This window comes from Rutidosis leptorrhynchoides, chromosome 10 (assembly GCF_046630445.1).
Source record: "Rutidosis leptorrhynchoides isolate AG116_Rl617_1_P2 chromosome 10, CSIRO_AGI_Rlap_v1, whole genome shotgun sequence".
NCBI lineage: Eukaryota > Viridiplantae > Streptophyta > Magnoliopsida > Asterales > Asteraceae > Rutidosis > Rutidosis leptorrhynchoides.
Genome location: NC_092342.1, coordinates 54,202,881 through 54,216,775, shown reverse-complemented (window position 1 = coordinate 54,216,775; position 13,895 = coordinate 54,202,881). Strand labels below are relative to the sequence as shown.

The window sequence follows — 13,895 nt, the reverse complement described above, 5'->3', positions numbered from 1 at the left end:
CACCCTAAACTGCAAACTAGTTCTCGAAATTTTGAAAAATATTGATGAAGCAGCAAAAAACTGTAAATGACCTTAACAGTTAAAAGTTTGATGATAAAGAATAGTGTGTTGGCAAAGCTCAGAAAAAGAGAAGGTTTGGAACTGGAAAATGGATTGAGCAAACTATGAAGGAGGCTGTGGACAAATCACAAAGAATAAACCTGCCTTTAAAGAATCCAAATGATTCAATCTCTGCTGAAGTCATTATCGAATATCTTGCTCCTGATTCTAAACCTCTACGGACAAATCTTCATCATCATCCATCAATGTTAGAAATTCTAAGATATCATCGTATCTTTTATTATAAATATCCTCGATATTTCTGAAGACATATTCATAACTATTCTCATCTGAGATTATTTATCTCTTCGCGCTATCTGTATTACATCATAAAAGAAACTATTTTAGTTTCTAAATTCTGAAACCTTCGAGTTTAAAATATGAATGTTTTTAAAGTAGTGTTGAGAACTGAAGCATGAGTTAGTATAATATAATGACACTTGATCAACGTGATTATATTACAGTAAGTCATGCTGAGTTTCTAATGGGACATGACGATTCGCAGACCATACCGTCATCATGTGCCATGTTACACGACTCTTGTATTCTATTTAACCTCTAAAAAATATCAAGAAAATACTTCTTGATGATTCGGTCTTTTCCGGATATTCTGGTAAATTGACAAATCAAGATCGTGCCATTAAAATTTCCTTCTTAGAACATTAACTATGCTCATTCCAAAACTCATATCTACGAATTCTGGACCATTACATGCAGTACTTAATCGCAAGAAGAGGAAATGAAAGAATGAAGCTCTGAAATAGAAATTGGAGTATAAATCGCAGCAAATAGGAAAGAGCATTAACTATGGACGACAATGATTATAGAAGGCAGAAGTAGGAACTTTGAAATATAAGGGAAAATATAAAGTCCAACAACAACCCAGAAATTACAAACCATAAATATCGATGCATATGGCAATATAAAGACACGGGAAAACTAAAAACACTATAAAACTAAGTGTATAGTAAAAGTAAATAGATTCTTCCGGCGGTAGATGAAAAAGAAGAATGACAGATATAAAAGTGAGGAATATATCAAGAAGCAGAACTGGATGAAGCATATTGATTAATGCTTTAAAATATGAATTGAGGAGAAAGAATAGAAGGTGTGAGTTTTAAGAAAACGAAGGAGGTGAATTTATAGTGAAATATTCGACAGAGCAAACGAGACAGATTATCGCATTTAACCGAAGAGGATCCTAATTTCCTTAATTATCGAAGAACCAAATCTTATTACGAAGATTTTCTCTAAATTCCTTGAAATCCGGAAATCAATCGTGACTACGTCACCGATTAAGTCAAACCTGCATTTACTCATTTTATTCTTTTATGATAGCTTCACTCGTACTCTTCACAAAATCAAATTGTTTTGTCTATATTACTCGATGATGATAAAACTCTAAATCCCAGCTGGTATGCGTCATGAAAACATACTTATTGACAGCCATGACCATCCCAATCAAATTTCGGGACGAAATTTATTTAACGGGTAGGTACTGTGACAACCCGAAAATTTCCGACCAAATTTAAACTTAATCTTTATATGTTTCCGACACGATAAGCAAAGTTTGTTAAGTTAAATCTCAAGAAATTTTAAACTGTGTTCATACATTCATTTAACCTCGACCAGATTCCGACGATTCATGAACCATTATATAAATGGATATCATTATATATATATATATATATATATATATATATATATATATATATATATATATATATATATATATATATATATATATATATATATATATTATAACTCTACAACACTCAACACAGGGTTTCTCCTCCAACTCTACAACACAACCCCATAAGAAGGCTTTCTAGTACTAGCACGGAGACTATTCATATACTAGAATCTCATCAACAACAAATCATCATCACTACATGTTCGCCACTCGACACACGACCCATAAAATATTCACCGACGTCGGGTGAACCCTCCTACCTAGACCGTCCAATAAGGATGGCCTTGACATTTCCATGCAACCAACGGGTCGCATCATTAGGGAACACACTCTCGCAAACAAAAAACAACCGCGTGTCTCGACGTGAGACAATCAGAACCGGCGCTCCCCGCCTCACAACCAGCCATAAAGTGGAATAATCCCATGAAAATTCTTACGGTCATGTTTCCCGACAGGGCAAATACAGTATTCACCACCATCTCGAACTCATACTCACTCGACAGTACTATCCGAGCTTCACACCAATCCAAATTTATATCACGAGAGCACCCGCAATAACAGTTACATTCTCTCACTTCCGTGATCTCAAACTTCACACTTGGTCTCATACCGCACTTTGGTACTACACGACCACCTTACATAAGAAGTCTTACACTTCACTTAATCTAGTACCACGGGAGCTTCCTCGGGCGGCAGTAAAAACTCCCCCACTTAGGATTTAGCTCCACATTCTTACTGCAAAGATGATAACATCCCGCGGAATTACCATTCTACAACACACATGATCATTCTCATCACTAATCATAAACACCGAATCACTGAAAATTCACTTTAGGCTCTCAGAGCCATCATACAAAATTACCAGAGATGTCGTACACCCGACGACTTCGCACCTTCATACCACAAATCACAATCGACTGCCTTAATCGTTCGCAAAGCGGATTCCACCAAAGTCCCACATACGTCTCTATGCCTAAGCATACGTCACTCCGATAAATCAGTCGTGCATCTCAGTCGAGATCACCCGACCTTCCACTCAACGAACCTTTACCAACAATTGCTCACTCTCATGGAGAAGAATGACCAATTTGACACAATAATTGCATCGACCGCAATATCAACACTTCATCATAACCTTCTGTCTTAACCGAACATTAAGTCCGTCACCGGCTCGCCGGTCATCTTCACCCGTCTATCACAAGAGCAACCAGATTCTCTCATCCGTCACTTCATAGGAAGTATTTACCGCAATGCTCTCTAACTTCGACTTTCGCAACCGTCGAATTACTATCACCCATCGATCACCATTGTAATCTCAGCTGCTTCCAAGGATATCTCACGGACACCCCAGGTACAAAGTGATCACACCATCACCGGAGTTGAACATGACACTTTGCAGGTATAAAGGGGCACCTGACGTAGTGTCATACAGACTCCCACCACAATCTACCGAAATTTAGAAACTCTATCTTTGGGTTCCATACACCCGATGTCACCCTTCTCTCCACAATAATGACCCGAAGTCATACCTACTCGACAAACCTTACGGGTTATTGTCTTCTCGAAAGTTCCTAGCGATCACACGCTACCCACAATTTCCACAAGGCCAAACGATATAGCCTCACGAAACCCTTCATCTAACACTAAAGAGATGCTTGGAAACACCAAGTCTTACACTCTTCCGTACATCGACACAACCACATCATCAAGGGGTATTCCGTTAGGAATGTTACCCTATAATCCACAACACGCTAACACACTACGCAATCACCATCATACGGGTCCCACTCCCATGAGTTTAACGACCCAAAGACTCCTCGATTTGCCAATTCCAAGGCGACTCACAACAAGAATCCCAACACGATTCTCTAACCACACACTCTACCGAGTGTAACTCAAAACTACAATCATTAGACTTGTCGCATTCCATTACAAAATTTAAGTCCTCGACGCACACACACGCATACAATAATCGGTCATTCTAGTTACGATGGGTAACTACAACCAATGACGAATCTCAACAGTGCACCCACTACCTAGGGTGACTACGCACGCGCCGAGCTCGTGAGTTGCTCACTCACCTTAGCTAACCGAAACTACCGTAACACTTCCCGACTGACAAAGAACCCGATGTGACAATAAGCACATCACTTAAGACCACTATATCCTAGGAACCAATAAAAGATTCCTAACTCGTCCCGTTCTACCCCAACCATGCCACGTTTCCTCTGTTCGATACTTGTCATGTCATGCTTGGTGTCAAGATACACTTTCGTAATAATGGTGATCAATCACTATTACAAATGCGTACCTTACCATTTTCACATGGTCACGCAAAGTACTTTACCTGGACTGACGCAACATTCACACAAGATAAACACGCGATAACTCCTAGTACCCGAATGACCAAAGTCCTTACCGTGAACTTGATCACTCAAAACCGCCAAACATCCGAATCTCTCCAATAGATTCATCTCTAGGACACTACACCAATAGATACCTGTATATATACACCTATATATAATATAATAATAAATATATACAAGTACACCGCAACAACAAGTCAACCTACAACCTAGGTGACTATCACTAAAATAACGTCCAAGTTTGCCTACTTACATTAGGCACTAGCAGTCTAAGGCACTAATTTACACACGAAATAAGGCCCCACATAATCACGATTTGGACAATCACAAGTCCTAGTTAGTCACCTACTCTAAGGCATAAACAAATCTCAAACCGACCCGTATTCCTACAAGTCCCGTAAATAATGCACAACCGTTAATAAGTCTAAGACTAGACACCTATTCCAAGGTCACCTAATTCCCTTAGACTATGCTCTGATACCACTTGAAACAACCCCAATCCGTTAAACCAAAAAAGGAGTACATTTTTTTTATATAAGTTAGGTCCCAATAGCATCCAAGTACACAACCATTTCAAAATAGTTTTTCGTATACAATTTATCATAATAACACGTTAACGTTTTATCTCGACTCTTGGTTTACAATTGACATCATACATCCTTACGAGAATGTATTTTACATACAAGGTTTGACTCGACACAACCAAACAATACGACCTCGAAACATTTATTCAACACCACGGTTAAGACACAATAGCCCAACCTGATACCAAGAGCATAATCCCGAGGATCTACCAAATCCCCAATCCACATCCATATCTGAAAGCTACCCCATCGAGCCCAAGCACTCCTACGCATCTAGTCTAACGACTAACTAGCTTCACAATTACAATAACTGTAAAAAGGTAAACAACGAGAGGGGTAAGCTAACGTTTAGAGAGTGCAATAAGTATACACATGCATATATAATATACCTACTTGCAACCACCTACACACATACCGCAAACATGTTAGCAATATAATATTAGCATACGAACTCCAAGTATAAAGCTAATAACCTCCATTACAGCAACTAGCATAAACAATAGCATATACTCCAAAATATAATATGCTACACTACAATACATACACAAACTATATGGTTAACCATACACACGTCATGGTGCTACCGGCTCCGTGGTTCACATCATATGTAATGCTATGACGCTACCGGCTCCGTGGTTCACGTCACTACGCATTCGAGTCATACTCTTTTATAGTGCTACCGACTCCGAGGTTCACACTTCGGTGTTACCGGCTCCGTGGTTCACACCTCATTTTATAGTGCTACCGGCTCCGTGGTTCACACTTTGACGCTACCGGCTCCGTGGTTCACATCTCATTTTATAGTGCTACCGGCTCCTTGGTTCACACTTTGATGCTACCGGCTCTGTGGTTCACATCACAACACATGCACCATGATGCTACCGGCTCCATAGTTCACATCATAGCACACTCGTACACACTATGGCACTCCCGGCTCCGTGGGTCATGCCATAGCATACAAATAAATATACTATATACATACGTGCATAAATATCCCACTCACCTCGAGATGCATGCACAAGTCATGTATGTAAAGTCGCCACCATACGCAACCGAGCAAGCTTTTACCTATAATATACATATAGGTATTCACACAATCAACACACATTCCTTTTAAGAGAATTTGACGCAAACGCCCTTAACCAAGGGTTTATACCTACCTCTACAATCCGCCCATTTAGACACCTAAGTGTAAAATACACCTTTTTATACATTTAACGACACCCGAAGGTCCAAAACTAACGAGACTAGTTCCCACGTTCCTGAAATACCCAAATACATCAACTTTAGCCATTAAACGCATACTATCTCGTATATTACCCAAAAACCCGTTTCATGGTTGACCAAGTTTGACTTTATGGTTAAAATGCCAATTTGAACCCGAAATCATTTTCAATGGTCTATTACCTCCAAATACGTCATTTAACACTCGACACTAGTGTATAAACATTCGTTTGACCCAAACTTGCGTCATTGTCAATTTTGACCCAAATCGATTCATCCATTTTGACCTATGTTCCAAAAACACCTTTAATCACTAATAACTAGTGATTAACTAACCAAAACACCATTTAGCACTTTAATCGAACCTTTAAACACTTAGTTAATCAAAACTCGATCCCAAAATATCATTTGACAAATGAAAAAAGGTCAATACTCGTTTTGACTAGTAAGCAAGTTCTCATGAACTTCAAAATCACCAATACTCTTCAAATCTAGACTCAAATCATCTTAGTGTTCATAAAACTTTCATTAATTAAACCAATTAACCAAAATTGACATTACATTTGTGTTCTTGCACTCTTTACAAAAACCCCACTAACCTCATTCTTGCAAAATCACTACATACGAGCTTGCAAGATCTAAATAGCAACTATGAACACAAAACAACAATTAAAGTGAGTTAAATGCTTACCACTACGAGCACAAATAAGGGAGAAAGCAAGAACAATCGATTACCAACCCGATCTAGTGATTCACCTTTAAAAACCCACTAAACCTCATCCTTTTCTCTCTAATCTCTCTTTAGGTTTGGAGAGAATAATGTTGTTGGTGATGAAGTAAAATGAGCCACCAAACAACCCTAGATCTGATTATAATGGTCTTGGGACGTTCATACGTGAAAAGACGAGTATACCCCTCATTTAACTCATTAAAAGGCTGAAAAGCATCAGATCGTGCCTATTGTCGCGCCGCGGAGTAAACCCTCCACGCCGTAGCCCAAAGGGTGATTTTAGATCACATTTTCAAGCTTTCTGACCCTCAAAATAGGCAATTGTCGCGCCGTGGAGATTCTGGTAGCGCCGCAGCATTTGCCTGTTTCATCCGAACTTCAGCAAACTTGTTTTGGCCATAACTTTTTGACCGTAACTCGGTTTTCGATGAATCAAATATTGTTGGAAACGTAATAAGATTTCCTTTATAATGGTAAGGCTTTGAAACATCAACTCAAATTTTATTTAGGATCAAAAGGTACGTACACACCTTGTAACTCAAACAACGTGCAGTTTTCTTCGACATTCGAACAAGCAACATGTACACGCTTGGTACACTTCATACACGCATCGTACAATCATCTTTATACAATTATACAACTAAGTATGAACATTCTAAAAATCAATCACGTACCTCAGACATGTATGATGAAAAATGGGATGTTACACCTATTTACCCTTCTGTGCTAATATAGTGATTTTAATAATTATGTGTTTTATAGTTATTGTGTATGGGATAATGTGCGTTTTGTGACAAGGGTCACATAACATATTTCCTTTTATTAATTGGACTTAGAATGAATAAATTATTAAAGATTTTGGGTTTCAGATAACTGATAAATACCCGTGTGTTAGACGGAAGTGTTGCTTACCTTTGTGTGAAGAAACCTAAAATTAGATATATACTATGTACGTTCATATCTTTCCATTTTTAGCAAGTCTCAAACCCTAAACACTATCTAATCCTTAAATCTTTAAAATTAACAAGTGTAAATCAAAGCTAGAGATTGTATGCATCAAATTCTCTGTGATTTTAGAATTAAAACAAGGTAAGTATCTCAGATCAAAATGGGTTTTAAGTGGGTTTTTATTAAAGTTAGTTTGATGCTTGATTCTTGCTTTGAATGTGTTTGTTATGCTTAATTGAGGTTAGAAATAGATTATATATGTTTTATATGGTTTTATTGAGTCATTGGATTGATCAAAACAACCAAAAATCGAGTTTTAGGTGTCAAAAACTCAAAAACAGCGAGCTGATGGTGTTTTTCAGCACCCACACGAGTGACAGATCAACCATGCGGTTGAGCACACTTTTGAGGGCTCAACCACGCGGTTGAGGGCTCAACCGTACGGTTGAGGGTTCAACTACGCGGTTGAGCAGTGTTCAGCTTTTGGTAAAATTAAAAGGGTGTAACTTTCAAATCGTAACTCCGTTTTTGACAAATAAACTATCGTTGGAATCGTCTTGAGGTATACTTTCCAATGATAAGGTTTTAAAACACTAAATCAAACTTTGGGTTGGGTGTAAAAAGCTCGAATTGCAGGTCTGCTGCTGTTCTTGCTCAACCGGGCGTTTGAGGCGCTCACTCGTACGAGTGAAGTGTCCATTCGTGCGAATGAGACACTAAACCATGTGAGTGATTTTGATAATCACTAGTACATGTGATAGGTCAGTCGTGCGAGTGAGGATACTCACCCGTACAAGTGAGCTAGTCAGCCGCACGAGTGAGACCTCGTGCGAGTGATAGTGTTTGTATGTTTGAGTCAAGTGCAATTCTGACCCATTTACTGTATTGTTGTAATATTTATCCTAATGTGTGATTTGATTGAAAAGTGTACTAACTAAAGAATCGATATTTTCAGGTGATAAACGGAAAGGTGAAGGCTCAGTGATATAAGACAACTGAGTACTTGTGCTTCCAGGTGAGTGGGACTATCTTTATGGACATGATTATACAGTGACAAGTGTAGTGATTAGTGCCATGCTTATGATTAGACTTTTATGAGTCTGTGACTAGTACAGTGACTATAAGTGATTATGTGTGCATCCAGTGCTAACGTCGAGGGTGTATTCCGAGATAACGTCCATGGTGTTCCCGGCGTAAGAGGTCAATGCTATTTACCTTGTGTAATTAAGGTAATAGTATTGGGTCCAGGTGTTACTGAATGGTGGTATAGTGTGAATGATGAGTGTGTCACGTCTGGAAGACTATACCAGTGATTCAGTAATGCGGACTATCGGTGGATTCTAGCTTGATCAGCTATGGGTTGACGGTCCTCTTGTGTATGGCTTCAAATGATTAGTGACCAGTGCCTTTAAGCTGTTCTTGATGCTTGTAGTGATGTCCACCTAGATATTGCCATTCACTTAGTGTTGTGCTAAATCCCCTACAGTGTTTTGCCCTACAGGTGTGTAATAATAGCTTTTGGTGGGTATTTCCGGGCAGCTGCAGATGTTTGACACCGTTTCACCCTGATGTTTTTGTAATAAACAATATATTTGAATGGTTTGTAGTAATAACGTAACACCGGTAGTTTGTGCAATCATATATTTCTGTATATAATATATGATATGTAATTTAATAAGTCTTCCGCTGTGAGTGTCTAATATATATATATATATATATATATATATATATATATATATATATATATATATATATATATATATGTGTGTGTGTGTGTGTGTGTGTGTGTGTGTGTGTAAAAATTACGGTGTTACATCAACAACATATCCAAGGTCTTATTATTAAGGGGTTATGGGTGGTCGATATGTATACAATAATAAACAAGTTCTTCGAGTTCTTCAAAAACAAATTTTGATGGGGTGGACTCGGGCGCTTGATTCAATAACATTAACTCGCGGGTCAAACTATCTCAAGATAATGTTTCTTTTCTTGAATGGGATCTCGATGATGTGGAAAATAAGAATGCGGTTTGGGATTGCATTAGCTCTAAGGCCACCGGTCCGGATGGTTTTTGTTCTGGTATATCAAGCATTTTTTTGGATATTTTCTGACATGATATATGTAGGGGCATTAGAGGTTTTTTCAGCTTGGTTTCTATGTCTAATAGGGAAAATTTAATGTTTTTTTGCCTTAATCCCAAAAGTGAAAAATCCGGTCCTTTATAAGATCATTACCAAGATTCTTACGATTCGATTAGTTTTTGTCACTTATAAGATCATTTCTCCTATTCAGTCTGTTTTTATTCGGGTCGTCAAATTCTTGACGGGCCGTTGATGCTGAGTGAAATTATTGATTGGTTTAAGAATAAAAATAAACAAATGCTACATTTTAAAGTGGACTTCGAGAAAGCTTATGACTCAGTTAATTGGGATTATCTCATTTTCATGCTTCAGTCATTAGGCTTCGGTTCGGTATGATGTAATTAGATTTTGGGTTGCTTAAATCCTACTCGTACGACAGTTCTTGTTAACGGTAGTCCAACCCATGAATTTCCGTTAAAAAGGGGGTTACGACAAGGAGACCCGCTTAGCCCTTTCTCTTTATTATAGTTATGGGGGGGCTCCATTTAGCTTTAACCAAGCTTTGGAATCAGGTTTCATCCCTGGCATCAAAACAGGGACACATGATTTTCGACTTTCACATTTAATATATGCAGACGACGTCATTATTATGTCGGATTGACATATAGAGTTGAATCGCATCCTTCGTATTCTTGAAGTCTTCCAACTTGTATCGTGTCTTAAAATAAATGTGTTCAAGTCACATGTCTTTGGTGTGGGGGTTGATCTTAACGTGGTCGAAATGTTTGCCGCTACCTCCGGTTGTAGTGCGAGATCGTTTCCTACCAAATATTTAGGCATTCCAATCGGTTCAAACATGAGGTGAGTTTCAAGTTGGTTCAAACATGGGTAGTCTCAGTATCTACCTTACGTTGATATTCAAATGTCCGGAAACGGCTCTTAAGAATCTTGAATCGTTGTGTGTAAGATATTTTTGGGGCGGAAGTACTTCAAACAAAAAGATGGCGTGGATCAAATGTGAATCCGTTCTTGATACATTTAATAAAGGTGTGCTAAATATTGGGAGTTTAAAAGCTTTCAACATTGCGTTGGTTAGTAAATGGCTTTGGTGTTATTTAAATTGTCCGGACGATGTTAAGGTCAAGGTGATAAAATCGATCCATGGTGACATATTTGATCAAACATATGGTAACAGTACATGGTCCGCTATTGTTGAAACTCGTAGAAAGGCCATTTCAAATAACTTGCTGCCATCCAACCTTAATCAAATGGATGTTGGTAATGGGAGGAATATCAGTGTCTGGCTTGACGTGTGGAGTGGTGGTCCTCCTTTAGTTAATCGGTTATAATCGACTATTCAACCTAGAGGTTAATGTGTGATACGCTAACCGATAAATGGATGACTGACCATTGGTGCTGGACGTGGTCCAGGGAGGATATAGTGGGTCGGAATGCTTTGTTGTTACAGTCTCTCAAAAACGAAATCCATATTTTTCATGTGTCGGACTGTGAAGATAAGTGAAAATTTTTATCTAATAGCAAATGGGATCTTCACTGTTAAAAACTCTCGTGAATACACTGATTAACACCTTCTTCCATTTCTACAAACTGAAACGACATGGCTTAAATATATCACCAAAAAGTCAATGTGTTTTCGTGGCGGTTTAAGCTTGACCCTCTTCCTTTACGTTGGAATCTATCCACGAAAGCTTTAGCCCTCCATTATATATCCGATTTGTAATTAAGGTGTTTTAAAGATCAAAAACATTTATTCTTTATATGCTCGGTGGCTTCGGATATGTGGATGGCGATTCATGCTTGGTTAGATTGTAATATGCCTAAATTTCATGCTTGGTCGGATGTCATAGAATGGATCGAGGTTGCACAGTTCATTTCCACAACAAAGGCTCAGATTTATATGGTCATAGTTACACTCCTTTGGGTCATGTGGCGATTCATAAACGACATCGTTTTTAATGATATTGTTATTCATAAATGTAGCAGTTTAGATGTAATTAAACTTTATGATTTTCGTTGGCTTATAAACCGAGGTCATATAGTTTCAAAATGGAACTTGTGGCTTCAAAAGTCTTTGTAATTTTTTCTCTCTTAGAGCCTTGCTAGAAAGATTTTTATATGATATCTTCTGCCGTTATAAAATCATTTAGCATTTGTTCCCTCTTTTGTTTAGTTTCCAAACGTGAATCTCCGAGACTTCATGGCCAGTTTTATGTAGTTATAAATTAGTTATTAAAGAATTTTAATAGTATGTAGGATGCTACTTTATACATTGTAAGTCACTTTGGTCTTGGTCTCGTGATATTTTCGGCTCTCGGTCTGCAGTGATGTTACAGAAATTGATCTCGGATATTGGCAAGTTAGAGTTGTCCAGCTCGAATGATTCATGGTCATGGTCTATCGCGCAAGATGGGATTTCCAAGTGGGCATTACAAGAAGTTACATTGATTTAAAAGCTCTTCCTGGTAATTCGGTTTGTACGTTATAGTGAAAATTTTTACCCCACTAAGTAAACATATTCATTTGGAGAGTGGTATTGGATAGGCTTTCGACTCGTCTTAATTTTTCAGTTTGAGGCATGAAAATTAATGACATTCGTTGTCCACTTTGTTCGTATCGGGTGGGGTCATTGGCTCATATTTTATTTCCGTGTAACATTGCGTCGGAGATTTGGAGTAAAGTTAGAGTCTGGTACCGGAATTCATTTGTCAGGTTTTGCTTCGTGGGAATAATGGTTATTGTGGTATCATGATTGGCGATCTACTACAGCTATGAAAAACCATATGTTCTCCATTGACGTTGTTGTTATGTGGAGCTCGTGGAGATTCGAGAACTCAACTTTATTTGCTTCGACTAAAATGAAGAAACAAGAATTATTTGATTTTATTCGTTGTATTCGTTTAATTGAATTTCTGGTAGAGAAAAAGATTGTATTTCTTGAAACGATTAGCTAATTAAGTCATTGTAATGTGTTGGTGTTTGCTCCCTTCCCTAATGTCTCGCTAACGAGATGGAAGCTTAACAAATTTGACGTTAAAAAAAATTGTAAGTCACTTTAGGCTTAATATAGTTCAAAATTTCAACACGTTTATATTCGTAACCATTTTTATGGTTATGTTTGTCTATTTTTCTCTCCTTATTTTTTTTAAAAGGCAAGCCCCCAAAGTATAGCAGGTGGAGATTGAACCTAGGTTTCTTTGAAACTTTTCAAGCATCTTACCACCAAACCACCATTTGAGTTTTTTTTCCTTATTAAATGGTATTATTAGTTCTATTATGAATATTATGAACTAGTTTGGCACCCCGCACTTTGTTGCGGAGTTGTTAGCGTTACGATAACGAATAGTTTTATATTTGTATACTATTTGTTGTAGATAAAAAATTAATTATGTTGTTAGCTATTCATTTTTTTACAAATCATTTATCGTACAAACTATGTTCCGTTTTTTTTTTCTTTAGAAAATTTGTTTATCGTATCAACTCTATTCATTTTTTGTTGTACCAATCCTTTATCGTACAAACTCGATTATAAAAACAATTTTTTTAAATGTACAAAATTATATAATTATTTTCTTCTTAACTATTTGTTGGATAAGATAAAAAATCAATTCCATTAATAGTTATTTTTGTTATTGTACCATCATTTATCGCACAAACTCTATTCATTTGTTTTTGTACCAATCTTATCGTATAAAGTTGATAAAATTAATAAACTATAAATTATAATGAAGATATTATATTGTGTTATAAATTTACGAAAACTATACACTTTAACACATATATACAAACAAAAAATAAAAAGGAAGTCATGTGAGGTGCATGTGTGGGAAATAAAATCAAGGGACTAAGGGTGCGTTTGATAAAACTGAATGATTTAGTGCTGAATGGTTCATAATCTGAATGGTTCAGAGTCTCTGAATAAATTTAGTTCTGAATGACAATAAGTTGTTTAATAATCATTTTGAATAAACAATATGAATCATTTGAATCAACTTGTTATCGTTTAACATTACTAAAAACTTCAATATACTTGTTTGATAAGTGTTCTGGATACGATTTAAAAAGAATATTACATAAAATTTAGCCTCTTAATGGTTAAGAGAGTGTTTTAACTCTGAATGGTTCAGCACTGAATACTGAACCATTTAGCAC

The 13,895-nt window shown here is 37.2% G+C and overlaps 1 protein-coding gene across 1 annotated transcript; it reads left to right on the top strand.

Moving 5' to 3' along the window:
* The first annotated feature begins 10,609 nt into the window (after window positions 1–10,609).
* On the top strand, window positions 10,610–11,074 carry LOC139870290 (uncharacterized). Its single transcript, XM_071858121.1, has one exon. It carries the CDS (start codon window positions 10,610–10,612, stop codon window positions 11,072–11,074), a length of 465 nt encoding a protein of 154 aa, XP_071714222.1.
* The last annotated feature ends 2,821 nt before the right edge of the window (window positions 11,075–13,895 follow it).